The sequence below is a fragment of the Neophocaena asiaeorientalis genome, unplaced genomic scaffold (assembly GCF_003031525.2).
Source record: "Neophocaena asiaeorientalis asiaeorientalis breed wild unplaced genomic scaffold, Neophocaena_asiaeorientalis_V1.1 scaffold71, whole genome shotgun sequence".
Classification (NCBI taxonomy): Eukaryota; Metazoa; Chordata; class Mammalia; order Artiodactyla; family Phocoenidae; genus Neophocaena; species Neophocaena asiaeorientalis.
The window spans coordinates 772,268-787,133 of NW_020175439.1; the positions used below are offsets into that span (position 1 = coordinate 772,268).

General features: G+C 38.7%; 1 protein-coding gene across 5 annotated transcripts in view; it reads right to left on the reverse strand.

Moving 5' to 3' along the window:
• NEDD4 (NEDD4 E3 ubiquitin protein ligase) overlaps window positions 1-14,866 on the reverse strand; it is a 141,532-nt gene that overhangs the window by 3,797 nt on the left and 122,869 nt on the right. For all 5 annotated transcript variants that reach the window (XM_024767820.1, XM_024767819.1, XM_024767817.1 and 2 more), the window contains 9 exons: window positions 14,640-14,761; window positions 14,477-14,547; window positions 9,525-9,620; window positions 9,090-9,163; window positions 8,747-8,807; window positions 6,541-6,600; window positions 6,348-6,455; window positions 5,597-5,693; window positions 110-182 (listed from right to left, as the gene is read on the reverse strand). In XM_024767820.1, coding sequence (XP_024623588.1) covers window positions 110-182; window positions 5,597-5,693; window positions 6,348-6,455; window positions 6,541-6,600; window positions 8,747-8,807; window positions 9,090-9,163; window positions 9,525-9,620; window positions 14,477-14,547; window positions 14,640-14,761 — 762 coding nt within the window. The remainder of the gene's footprint in view (window positions 1-109; window positions 183-5,596; window positions 5,694-6,347; window positions 6,456-6,540; window positions 6,601-8,746; window positions 8,808-9,089; window positions 9,164-9,524; window positions 9,621-14,476; window positions 14,548-14,639; window positions 14,762-14,866) is intronic.

Genomic DNA, 14,866 nt, shown 5'->3' on the forward strand with positions numbered 1-14,866 from the left:
ATATCTGCCACCAACACAGCACAGAGGGAACTAGACCTTCCGTACCCAGACTATAAGAGGACCTTCTGTCTCTGAGGACTTGTTCTCTAGGGTCAGAGAAACTGCTTACCACGTATGAGCTCTTGGCAGCTTCTCAGGGGTGCCCCACTGCTCAACTGTAAATGACTGTGGTCCGTTTGAGCCTACAAGGAAGAAGAGTTGCTTTGGTTTCAATTTGTCTTACAGGAATTTCTGGGCATTTCACAACTCACTTTTGCTAATGTAGAACTTAAGCACACAGAGAACATGTAGTTGCTTTAAACTCAGAAGAAATAATGTTGTCCTGGGCCTGATGACTTTACTGTCCAGCCATGAAATGAGGTCTCCTCTTCTATCAGTGCATTTGGGACCACAGTATGCCTCTGCCCTGGGGCAGGGAGTGGGGATTGTGTGTCTGACGGGGCTTTGGCTGTTTCCTAGCCCTGCATTTCCATATACCCCCTCTGTCACAGGTACACAGAAAATGTGTGTTTTTGAGTCCCACTGAAAACAGCTTTTTCTGATTATTTTTTCTCCATTGCTTTATTTTTTTTTGCAGTGAGATTATATAATGAAAGATGCAAAAATCACCTGAAATTCCACCATTAAATCTGAGTAAACATCCTATCATGAATCTTTTTGTACATGCGCATCTATATAGGATTTTATGTGCACGGGATCATGTTATACATGCTACATTTTCCTCCTATTATGGACATTCTTAGAAACTTTTTTTTTCCTTTGGAGTTTTCGCTTAGCTCTTCCTTCTCCAATTCTCAAATTCCTCCAACCTCCCAGGTCATCAATGCTGACAACATGATGAGACACCTTCCATACTTCTCTGATGTCTTAGACTCATATCCAAATATGTGTGTGTGAGGATAATTGTCAGAAGCAGCACTAAAAATACCTAAATTTTCCATATTACTCTTTCCTCAAAAAGCATTGCTTTTCCCACATCACCCATCACCATTATCCATACAGTTACAATTTCAGTACTTTTGTCATTGTGTTTTCCATAGCATGGAATCATATTTCCTTTCCCCTTGATTCTCTCACCTAAACAATCCATCTGGAAAACTTCCTGTAAGTCAACCAATATCAATGTAACATACTTTTGCATGGAGCATGGAAGTTCGCACTTGGCTTCCCGAGGCACCCCTTTCCCCTTCGCGAGTAAAGCCTGGGTACAGAATGTCACCATCCTTTGCCTGATCTCACCAAACAAGCCTTCTGACAGGTCTCCCATCATCTAGCTTTCTCCTGGCTTCAGTCCATCTTCTCCAGGATGACCCAGGATCTTGGTGCTCCGGCCGGGTGTCAGGCCTGAGCCTCTGAGGTGGGAGAGCTGAGTTCAGGACATTGGTCCACAAGAGACCTCCCAGCCCCTCGTAATATCAGTTGGTGAGAGCTCTCCCAGAGATCTCTATCTCAATGCTAAGACCCAGCTCCCCTGAACAACCAGCAAGCTACAGTGCTGGACACCCCATGCCAAACAACTAGCAAGATAGGAACACAACCCCACCCATTACCAGAGAGGCTGCCTAAAATCATAATAAGTTCACAGACACCCCAAAACACACCACTGGATGTGGTCCTGCCCACCAGAAAGACAAGATCCAGCCTCAACCATCAGAACACAGGCACCAGTCCCCTCCACCAGGAAGCCTACACAACCCACTGAACCAACATACCCACTGATGTCAGACACCAAAAACAACGGGAACTATGAACCTGCAGCCTGTGAACCCCACACACAGTAAGTTAAGCAAAATGAGAAGACAGAGAAATACACAGCAGATGAAGGAGCAAGGTAAAAACCTAACAGACCAAACAAATGAAGAGGAAATAGGCATCTACCCAAAAAAGAATTCAGAGTAATGAAAGTAAAGATGATCCAAAATCTTGGGAATAGAATAGAGAAAATATAAGAAACGTTTAATAAGGACCTAGAAGAACTAAAGAGCAAACAAACAATTATGAACAACACAATAAATGAAATGAAAAATTCTCTAGAAGGAATCAATAGCAGAATAACTGAGGTAGAAGAAAGGATAAGTGACCTGGAAGATAAAATAGTGGAAATAACTACCGCAGAGCAGAATAAAGAAAAAAGAATGAAAAGAATTGAGGACAGTCTCAGAGACTTCTGGGACAAAATTAAACGCACCAACATTTGAAATACAGGGGTCACAGAAGAAGAAGAGAAAAAGAAAGGGACTGAGAAAGTATTTGAAGAGATTATAGTTGAAAACATTGCTAATATGGGAAAGGAAATAGTCAAGTCCAGGAAGCACAGAGAGTCCCATATAAGATAAATCCAAGGAGAAACACGCCAAGACACATATTAATCAAACTATTAAAACTTAAACACAAAGAAAACATATTAAAAGCAGCAAGGGAAAAGCAACAAATAATATACAGGGGAATCCCCATAAGGTTAACAGCTGATCCTTCAGCAGAAACTCTGCAAGCCAGAAGGGTGTGGCAGGACATATTTAAAGTGATGAAAGGGAAAAGCCTACAACCAAGATTACCCAGCAAGGATCTCATTCAGATTTGATGGAGAAATTAAAACCTTTACAGACAAGCAAAAGCTAAGAGAATTCAGCACTACAGCAAATGCTAAAGGAACTTCTCTAGGCAGGAAACACAAGAGAAGGAAAAGACTACAATAACAAACCCAAAACAATTAAGAAAATGGTAATAGGAACATACATATCAATAATTCCCTTAAATGTAAATGGATTAAATGCTCCAACCAAAAGACAAAGACTGGCTGAATGGATACAAAAACAAGACCCGTATACATGCTGCCTACAAAAGACCCACTTCAGACCTATGGACATGTACAGACTGACAGTGAGGGGATGGAAAAAAAGATATTCCATGCAAATGGAAATAAAAAGAAAGCTGAAGTAGCAATTCTCATATCAGACAGAATAGACTTTAAAATAAAGACTATTACAAGAGACAAAGAAGGACACTACATAATGATCAAGGGATCAATCCAAGAAGAAATAATAACAATTGTAAATATTTATGCACCCAACATAGGAGCACCTCAATACATAAGGCAAATACTAACAGCCATAAAAGGGGAAATCGACAGTAACACATTCATAGTAGGGGACTTTAACACCCCACTTTCACCAATGGACAGATGATCCAAAATGAAAATAAATAAGGAAACACAAGCTTCAAATGACACATTAAACAAGATGGACTTAATTGATATTTATAGGACATTCCACCCCCAAACAACATAATACACTTTCTTCTCAAGCACTCATGGAATATTCTTCAGGATAGATCCTATCTTGGGTCACAAATCAAGCCTTGGTAAATTTAAGAAAATTGAAATTGTATCAAGTATCTTTCCCGACCACAACACTATAGGACTAGATATCAATTACAGGGAAAAAATGGTAAAAAATACAAATACATGGAGACTAATCAATACTCTACTAAATAACCAAGAGATCACTGAAGAAATAAAAAAATATCTATAAACAAATGACAATGAAAACACGACGACCCAAAATCTATGGGATGTAGCAAAAGCAGTTCTAAGAGGGAAGTTTAGAGCAATACAATCCTACCTCAAGAAACAAGAAAAATCTCAAATAAACAACCTAACCTTACACCTAAAGCATGTAGAGAAAGAAGAACATAAAACCCCCCAAAGTTAGCAGAAGGAAAAGGATGTCCACTCTTGCCACTATTATTCGACATAGTTTTGGAAGTCCTAGCCACGGCAATAAGAGGAGAAAAAGAAATAAAAGGAATACAAATTGAAAAAGAAGAAGTGAAACTGTCAGTATTTGCAGATGACATGATACTATACATACAGAATCCTAAAGATGCCACCAGAAAACTACTAGAGCTAATCAATGAATTTGGTAAAGTTGCAGGATACAAAATTAATGCACATAAATCTCCTGCATTCCTATACACTAATGATGAAAAATCTGAAAGAGAAATCAAGGAAACACTCCCATTTACCATTGCAACAAAAAGAATAAAATACCTAGGAATAAACCTACCTAAGGAGACAAAAGACCTGTATGCAGAATATTATAAGACACTGATGAAAGAAATTAAAGATGATAAAAACAGATGGTGAGATATACCATGTTCTTGGATGGGAAGAGTCAACACTGTGAAAATGACTCTACTATCCAAAGCAATGTACAGATTCAGTGCAATCTCTGTCAAACTACCAATGGCATTTTTCAGAGAACTAGAACAAAAAATTTCACAATCTGTATTGAAACACAAAAGACCCCGAATAGCCAAAGCAATCCTGAGAAAGAAAACAGAGCTGGAGGAATTAGGCTCCCTGACTTCAGACTATACTACAAAGCTACAGTAATCAAGACCATATGGTACTGACACAAAAACAGAAATATAGATCAATGGAACAGGATAGAAAGTCCAAAGATAAACCCACACACATATGGTCACTTTATCTTTCATAAAGGAGGCAAGAGTATACAATGGAGAAAAGACAGCCTCGTCAATAAGTGGTGCTGGGAAAACTGGACAGCTACATGTAAAAGAATGAAATTAGAACACTCCCTAACAGATACAGCAGAAATTAACACACCATTGTAAAGGAATTGTACTCCAATAAAGATGTTAAAAAAAAATGTAACATACTTTCTATTGGCTAGGTAACACTGCACTGCAATATTAACATTCTGAAGCAACTTCTACTTCTTCTGTAAACCCTTAAGAATTTGAATTTATAGTCTAACACTAATAACTCTGGACCTGTGTGTGGGATATCTCCCCCAAATTCCAAAAAATTCATTATATCAGTGGACGGCTGTAGGCCTGGGCTGCATAAAAGAGGGCACTGGATCTACAGATGGAAGGGGTGTTTGCCCTGCTTAACTGGATTTGTCTTTCCAATGAGCACATTGGTGAGCAGCAAAGCTCTTGTCTCAGCCTTCCTACTGGGAGTGGTTACTCTAGGTGGAGAAGTGGCAGCTGCTTGACAGGTTCTGCAAACAGATATAAATGAAGCTTAACAAGGAAACCAGGTTTACCAAGGAGGGGACAGTAGGGCTCCAATCTTGGCTCTACTTCCTCTGAAAGATTTGTTCTTCTTGGTATCTTTAAAAGCAGGTAAATGTCATTCCAATAAACAGAATATTTAACTTCATTTAGTCCGTTCTTTCCCCAAATGTATTCTACTATGATACTCTCTGTGTTTTGTTGTATGCTTATTAACACCCTGTGGAACTTTACATGCTGCCTGCCCCCTAAACCATCACACTACAGGCAATGCTTTTTCTGTAATGGAATGCAGGGTGGGAATCAAATTTAAAATTCAAGAACGGGAAGTAACTTGAGTCATTTCACGTTTGCAGTTTTCTCCTTTGCTCTCTGATTAGAAGGTGTACATATATTTTGACCTACTTCAGTGTATCGAATTATAATCATTTTAAAATCTTAATTTTTAAAATTAAGCTAAATATTTGTATAAATGATAGAAGCTTGAAGACTAGTCAGCCATGAAAAAGACAACTGCCATAAGCTCCATCTTTTAATGACCGATGGAAATCCTTACCATACAGTTCAGCAAATCCATTCATAGGCACACGGGATGTGCCAGTGACAAACTGAAGTAATCGTATTCTTTTTTCTGAGTCCATCATTAAGACAGCCTGCAAAAGATAAAAGCAGCACTTAGGAACATCACTGGGAAAAAACGGTAACAAAACTATCCTGAAAAATATGCTATCAGAGTTGAGTTAGAGCATTAATGATCACTTATGAAATGTGCATGTTTCCTTTAGTTCAAGTGTGCTTATGGGTGGTTCACGAAGTTCTTGAAACTTCATTTCCAAGGCTACACGGTAACTCTTTAGAATGGGATTATAGCCTAATAAAGTGACAACATTTCCTCTCAGATGTGACTCACGGCTTTTAAAAAATTGTTATTTACTGGTATTATTGAGTAGCACACACATTTCTGTGTAAGATGGAAAATCACATTCCAAGGAGCCATGCAGGAGTCCCGGAGAATACACTGCAGGTTATTACAAGTTCCCTTGAAGAGTCCCAACTTTAGTAAGGAATCAAGTGCTTATCTCAGCTGTCACTGCCACTTACTACATTCTGCACATTTTACGTATCTAAAAATATGTATGGAGGTTGGAACCCTATTCCAGAAGGTAAACGTATACAGTACAAAATCAAAGATAATTTTGGCAGGGCTATATATAGTTTTTGTCATATCTCTATGTGATCCACTAGTATAGTTAAATATGACTGAATCTACTGAAAAGTAATTTATGAAAATAGAAGCTTTCCATTACCTTCCAAAACCACTGGATGACTTGATGATTTACACTGTAGCCATTTTTGTACTTTGTGTGTTCTCTCCAGTCATTCACATCGACATCTCCCAAGCCACACATCAGAAGCTACATAATAAGAAATGTCAAACTGTAGACATGAAAAATAATGGGAACAGAAGTCCTGTTTTAAGATATGAACAATATTTCTTACCTCTAGTTCGTTTTCATCAAAAATTTTGATGAGATCCTGTGGTATCAGTTCAAAAAATCCCTAGTAGAAAGAATATATTTAAAATCCTGGTCAGCGGGGTCAATGGACAATCCCATACTTCGTCTTCTTCCACTATACATTCATGGGCTCTTAACTGACATTTCAGTGTTGGCAAGAAAGTATACATGTCTGTTCTCTCACTGATTCCTCAAAGTGGCTACTTTAAAACTTCCCCACAATTTTTAAGCCTCCTCCTCCTCCATGTCACCCCTTCTTTACAGCAGATAATTTCTACTTGAGAGAGAAAATAGAGGCAATTCTGCAGGATGGAATTCCCTCAACCTTCTGCATCCCCACATACCAACCAGCACCGACATCCACGAGGGCCTCCTCCCCACTGCTGTGGAGAGAGGGACCACTCCCTCTCTGTGCTTCATCTGCTTCCTCAAGGATGTCATCACTAAACCTTTATTAGCTCAGTCTTGATGCATCTACATTTGTTCAAGCCTGATCTACCCTAAAAACAGAACAAGAAAGCAAGCCCCTCTTTCTGCTTTCCACGCTCTGGACAGTGTTACTACGCATTTCCAAATCCCCTCGCTCACCCCCATCTATCCCTCAACCACTGCAATCTGACCTCTTCATCAATGCTTCCCTGAAGGTGTCCTGGAGAAACTCAAAGACAGCTTTGCAGCTACGTCTACTACATGCTTTTTAGTTCCCTATCTTATTTGACTTCTCTGCACTACGATATTGTTGACAACACCTTTGTTCTTGAAACTCTGCTGTTGTTGATGGTTTTCCTCCTATGTCTGTCTGCCTTTGCTGATTTCCTTTGATGTCTCCGTTTCTCCTGTCCGTTCCTTAAATTCTGGTGTTCCCACATCCCCACGTGTGGCCATCCACTCTCACCGTTCTTACTGTTCTTTTGAATTTTCCATCTTGTCTAGTCCACACCTCCACTACACACATGCAGAGGATCCCCAGATCTCTATCCTTTAAATCACCCTAAGCTATAGATCTCCCTTCCTGAGAGCCACTCACAGCTTTCTTCCCACTGTCCTTACCATTTCTCCCCGGGATGACTGCAGCACTTTCCAACTAGCCTCTGCAGCTCGTCTTGCCCTCTTTAGCTCATTACATACCACTTCCAGAATGATCTGACCAAAATGTATCAATACATTGAATCCTGGTGTTCTATTGTTAATAGCCTTTAATGCCACCTTCTTCCCTCACTGGACTTCAGAGAAAACTCCGAACAAACAGGGCCCCCATCATCTGGTTCTTCCCATCTCTCCAGGCTTAATTTCACCTCTTGCATCCTCTTATCCAGTACAGCAATGGCTTGTATTCTCTCTAACGTGTGCCCAGTCTGTCTTACTGCCACACTTCACAGGTGCTGCTCCCTCTGCTTAGAATTCCATTTCCTCTTCCTCTGTGGCTGGCTGATCCCTCGAGCCCTCCCCTCTCCTGCCTCCACCTCTCTCTGCTCTGGTTTCTACCTCTCTTCTCTGCTCACCTAGTACTGCAGGCTTTCCTCTGTCCATTTCCCCCTTTAGAGTCTCTGCTCCTTGACAGCAGGACCTATGTCATTTTGCCTCTCGCATAGCACCAGACACAGTCAGTGCTCAATGTTGAATAAATGAAAAAGTATGTGATAAATATTTAACAGAAGACTTTTAGTTAGCTTAGGAAATGAATGCCCTGACAACAGCCTAAATGTCTATCAATTGGCAAGTTTAAGTAACTTATGAATTTAGAGTGTGAATAAAAGGCAGCCACAAAGAAAGGTCGCTATATATCTTGACAGGTAAAGACCTCCAATAAGTATTTGATAAGAGAAGAAAGTGAGTCACAAACCAACATGTATGATGTGACCCCATTTAGGAAAAGAAACAAATAGTATATTCCACCATCCCTCTAGCACTCTTGTTCCTTTGTTCACCCAAGGTTACTTAAGGTGAGGGGAGTGGGACTGGGAAAGCTGAGGGGGATCCATGTTAAGGAGGACTGTTTATTGCATGGATTTCTTGAATGATTGCGTTTTAACTCAACATCTATTCATTTAATATTTTGTCAGTATGAAAATGAATTTTAAATGGTTTTAAAAAGTCATATACTACTTTTTCTCTGACATGATAAGGCCCAATATTTAAAACGTATGGACTGTACTTTGAAGTTATCGAAGAGGAAACAAAATGAGTACCTCTTTAAAAGCAGCCATTTGCTTCTGGATTCGGTTTACAAATCGCCATTGTATTACAAGACTAAAAGAAACAAAACATTTCATCGTTTTCACAGGAAACAAGAAAAACTGTTAAGGTACATGTATTCTGGTTAGAAACAAGAAATAAAGACTAGCTAAGCCCAAGGCAAAAACATGAACGTGAGTGAGTAATATGACATGGTTACAGAAAGAGAAAAAGAACATTGAGGCTCTGACTCTGGGGTAAGAGAAAGAAGGTACAACGAGTCTTCCCAGAAAGAAGTATAAAATTATTTCCAATAATTTACTAAATAGAGTAAAATACTTACAACAAAATACTTACTAAATATATTCCTTTTTGTTCTTATTGGTGACGACTATTTCTGATCCGCCGTTTTTCAACTCATGTTGATGGGTCTAAAATTAAGCATGATACCTTGATATGTTATTTTAGTGAAAAAAATTAAGTATAAATATGATAGTTATACCAGAAACCTGGTGTTTTAAATTAAATCCATTCAAAAGCTAAGAAAACTTGAAATATTAGTTTTACTAAAATAAATATGGAATGAGTCAAATGGTAAAGAAGCAGAAATTCTTTCTGAGAGACAGCTTTCGTTACTGGAAAATAAATTTAAAAATAGAGTGCAGAAATATGTTAAGTACATGCATTAGTTAACATCTAAACTTAAGTTATAACATTTCACTTAAGTTATTAAACTTAAGTTCTAAAGTTCCACAATTTATGTACCATTTTAATTAATCAAAATTTACAAACCTGTCCAAAAAGTTCTTCATCTATGACAAACCTGAGGTCCAGTTCTGTTGGATCGTTTTCAAGAATCCATCTTAGTGAATTGTAATACTCACTATCCTAAATGGGAAAGATTTGCATATTTAAAATTTGTGTATAGAAAGAAGATACCTGAATCTGCAGAGAAAGTACGCTGAGGGTCTGAATAATTGGACAAAAGATGAAACGGTCAGTTGGACATCTTTTACACACACACACAAGTATTACAAAGAGATGAATGACCAGTAAGTATAAGTGCATATATCAATAGCGTGGTGCCTGCTTAAAAGTTTCGAAGTCTAACTCTGGAAGTAGTGGAGGTACAGATTTTATTATCCAGTTAAAGGGTCAGTTTTGACATAAATCCTAACTGCTGTGAATACTCAGGAGCACTCAACACCTGTTTCACATGGCCTGTAAGACTGTGTTTGAAGTGTTTAAGCAGCTCTGAGGAGGCCATTATTTATACCTGGCCCAAGTTGAAGAAAAATCTCAAATTAAATACAAAACTTCAGTTAACCAACGCCAGTAACTGTGCAATTTTATGATTTATGAAGAATTATACTGTTCACACAAATAATGTGTCACAAAAATGGGACTTGGTAACACAGACGAGGTCTCAGAATCCATGTGTTCACACACTGTGTGATGCTATTCAGCGTAGGTTACAAAGTTATAGTCAAGGATTTAATCCTTGGGTTTCAGTTTCTTTTATTAATTTTTATATTTTATTTATTTTTTATACAGCAGGTTCTTATTAGTTATCCATTTTATACATATTAGTGTATATATGTCAATCCCAATCTCCCAGTTCATCACACCACCACCCACCCCTCACTTTGCCCCCTTGGTGTCCATATGTTTGTTCTCTATACCTGTGTCTCAATTTCTGCCCTGCAAAAAATGGTTCATCTGTACCACTTTTTCTAGGTTCCACATATATGCGTTAATATACAATATTTGTTTTTCTCGTTCTGCCTTACTTCACTCTGTATGACAGTCTCGAGATCCATCCATGTCTCGACAAATTACCCAATTTTGTTCCTTTTTATAGCTGAGTACTATTCCATTGTATATATGTACTACATCTTCTTTATCCATTCATCTGTAGATGGGCATTTAGGTTGCTTCCATGACCTGGCTATTGTAAATAGTGCTGCAGTGAACATTGGGGTGCATGTGTCTTTTTTTTTTTTTTATGGACCCAGGTTGCCACTTCAGGTGGTCAAAATAAGTCATCAACTTCTTGATTCCTTGCATAAGCCTTCTTTGGTGAGCATTTTTTTTTAATCCACTAGGGAATATAAGTATAATACATTTTTTAAAAAATTTAATTTTTTTTTTTATATAGCAGGTTCTTATCAGTTATCCATTTTATACACATCAGTGTATACATGTCAATCCCAAAGTCTCTAGAATCATCCATGTCTCTGCACATGACCCAGTTTTGTTCCTTTTTATGGATAAGTAATATTCCATTGTATATATGTACCACATCTTCTTTATCCATTCATCTGTAGATGGGCATTTAGGTTGCTTCCATGTCCTGGCTATTGTAAATTGTACTGCAATGAACACTGGGGTGCATGTGTCTTTTTGAATTATGGTTTTCTCTGGGTATATGCCCAGTGGTGGGATGGCTGGGTCATATGGTAATTCTATTTAGCTTTTCATGTGCTTCTTGGCCATCTATATGTCTTCTATGGAGAAATGTCTATTTAGGTCTTCTGCCCATTTTTCACTGGATTGTTTGCTTTTTTAATATTGAGCTGCATGAGCTGTTTATATAATCTTTTCCTCCTTTGTCATAGATAGGTTGACCATAGTTGCTTGGGTTTATCTCTGGGCTTTCTGTCCTGTTCCATTGATCTATATTTCTGTTTTTGTGCCAGTACCATACTGTCTTGATTACTGCAGCTCTGTAGTATAGTCAATTTTATTTACTTGAGTCCTCTGTCTCTTTTTCTTGATGAGTCTGGGTAATGGTTTATGTATTTTGTTTATCTTCTCAAGGACAGCTTTTAGTTTTATTGATCTTTGCTATTGTGTTCTTTGTTTCTATTTCATTTATTTCTGCTCTGCTCTTTATGATTTGTTTCCTTCTGCAAATTTTGGGGTTTGTTTGTTCTTCTTTCTCTAGTTCCTTTAGGTGTAAGGTTAGATTGTTTATTTGAGATTTTTCTTGTTTCTTGAGGTAGGTTTGTATAGATTTCCTTATTAATTTTCTGTTTGGATGATCTGTCCATTGGTGTAAATGAGGTGTTAAAGTCCCCCACTATTATTGTGTTACTGTCGATTTCCTCTTTTATAGCAGTTGCCTTATGTACTGAGGTGTTAGCAGCTGCCTTATGTACTGAGGTGCTCCTGTCTTGGGTGCATATATATTTATAATCGTTATATCTTCTTCTTGGATTGATCCCTTGATCATTATGTAGTGCCCTTCCTTGTCTCTTGTAACATTCTTTGTTTTAAAGTCTACTTTATCTGATATGAGTATTGCTACTCCAGCTTTCTTTTGATTTCCATTTGCATGGAATATCTTTTTCCATCCCCTCACTTTCAGTCTGAATGTGTCCCTAGGTCTGAAGTGGGTCTCTTGTAGACAGCATATATATGGGTCTTGTTTTTGTATCCATTCAGCGAGCCTGTGTCTTTCGGCTGGAGCATTTAATCCATTCACGTTTAAGGTAATTATCGATATGTATGTTCCTATTACCATTTTCTTAACTGTTGTGGGTTTGTTTTTGTAGGTCCTTTTTTGTCTTGTGTTCCCCACTTAGAGAAGTTCCTTTAGCATTTGTTGTAGAACTGGTTTGGTGGTGCTGAATTCTCTTAGCTTTTGCTTTGTCTGTAAAGCTTTTGATTTCTCCAACGAATCTGACTGAGATTCTTGCTAGGGAGAGTAATCTTGGTTGTAGGTTCTTTCCTTTCATCACTTTAAGTGTATCATGCCACTCCCTTCTGGCTTGTAGAGTTTCTGCTGAGAAATCAGCTGTTAACCTTATGGGAGTTCCCTTGTATGTTATTTGTCATTTTTCCCTTGTTGCTTTCAATAGTTTCTCTGTGTCTTTAATTTTTGCCAATTTGATTACTATGTGTCTCAGCGTGTTTCTCCTTGGGTTTATCCTGCCTGGGACTCTCTGCGCTTCCTGGACTTGGGTGGCTATTTCCTTTCCCATGTTAGGGAAGTTTTCGACTATAATCTCTTCAAATATTTTCTCAGGTCCTTTTTCTCTCTCTTCTCCTTCTGGGACCCCTGTAATGAGAATGTTGTTGTGTTTAATGTTGTCTCAGATGTCTCTTAGGCTGTCTTCATTTCTTTTCATTCTTTTTTCTTTATTCTGTTCTGCAGCACTGAATTCCAACATTCTGTCTTCCAGGTCACTTATCTGTTCTTCTCCCTCAGTTATTCTGGTATTGATTCCTTCTAGTGTTTTTTTCATTTCAGTTATTGTATGTTCATCTCTGTTTTGTTTGTTCTTTAATTTTTCTAGGTGTTTGTTAAACATTTCTTGCACCTTCTCATTCTTTGCCTCCATTCTTTTTCCGAGGTCCTGGATCATCTTCGCTATCATTATTCTGAATTCTTTTTCTGGAATGTTTCCTATCTCCACTTCATTTAGTTGTTTTTCTGGGGTTTTATCTTGTAATAGTTCCTCTTGCTTCTTTTGTCTGCCCTCTGGTGGATGAGGCTATCTAAGAGACTTGTCCAAGTTTCCTGATGGGAGGGACTGGTGGTGGGTAGAGCTGACTGTTGCTCTGGTGGGCAGAGCTCAGCAGAACTTTAATCTTCTTGTCTGCTGATGGGTGGGGCTGGGTTCCCTCCCTGTTGGTTGTTTGACCTGAGGCAACCCAGCACTGGAGACTACTGGGCTCTTTGGTGGGGCTAATGGTGGACTCTGGGAGGGCTCACACCAAGGAGTACTTCCCAGAACTTCTGCTGCCAGTGTCCTTGTTCTCACGGTGAGACACATCTACCCCCCACCTCTGCAGGACCCTCCAACACTAGCAGGTAGGTCTGGTTCAGTCTCCTATGGGGTCACTGCTCCTTCCCCTGGGTCCCGATGCACAAACTACTTTGTGTGTGCCCTCCAAGAGTGGAGTCTTTGTTTACCCCAGTCCTGTCAAAGTCCTGCAATCAAATCCCACTAGCCTTCAAAGTGTGATTCTCCAGGAATTCCTCTTCCCTTTGCCGGACCCCCAGGGTGGTAAGCCTGATGTGGGGCTCAGAACCTTCACTCCAGTGGGTGGACTTCTGTGGTGTAAGTGTTCTCCAGTTTGTGAGTCACCCACCCAGCAGTTATGGGATTTGATTTTATTGTGACTGTGCCCCTCCTACCACCTCATTGTGGCTTCTCCTTTGTCTTTGGATGTGGGGTATCTTTTTTGGTGAGTTCCAGTGTCTTCCTGTCGATGCTTGTTCAGCAGTTAGTTGTGATTCCAGTGCTCTCCTACAAGCCAACCTTTTTATCGGGTTTCTGTTTCTTTGTAGTAGCCTAATCTCAAGGCCTTGCTTTTGGACTGCCATTTTGAAAACATATGCCGTTCATCACAAAAAAATCACAATTCAAATACTGATGCAAGAGCTGCATAAAACTGATGTATAACACGTTGAAGTATTTAGAGAGACGTTTACTGATATATGCAACTTTCTTTGAAATGCATCAAAAAAACCAGGATGGATTGATGGATGGGGGTGCGGACAAGTGAGTATAGATAAAAAGCCAATTGTGTAATCTGGGTGGTGGACACGCACATAGCCATTGTAAGATACTTTCAATTTCATTATACGTTAGAAAATTTCCATAATAAAATGTTGGGGGAAAATGTTCATTTGTATTTTGGCACATCTATTGATTTTTTTCATTATTAAAAGGTAAGCCTGTAAAATATTCATTTGCCTGTTCTATCATACTTTATAAGTGAAAAAGACATACCACTGATTCCATATCATGAAGTGTTATTGGCTTGTGCAGCATCATCTTGTAAAATGGGCGGATGAAAAAGCCTTGTAAAAAATCAAATATATTCAAAATGATTACCAAGTGAAAGAAATCAGATAATTACATTAAAAAAAAAAGTTTTAGGCTTAATACTAACCATCCAACAGTTTGCCATGATAAACTGCCATCCCAGCTACCCGGCCAATAAACTTGAAGTAAGAGAGGTGATCTTCATTACACAATCCAGAGTTGGGATTTATCTGTAGGGTATAATTATCCCTGTAAAGATAACCACATTTGAATGTTCCTTTCTATATTTCATACAAAAATTTTAATAGGACAAATAACTGTATATCATCTCCCTCTTTTCAGAGTTGTTGACCT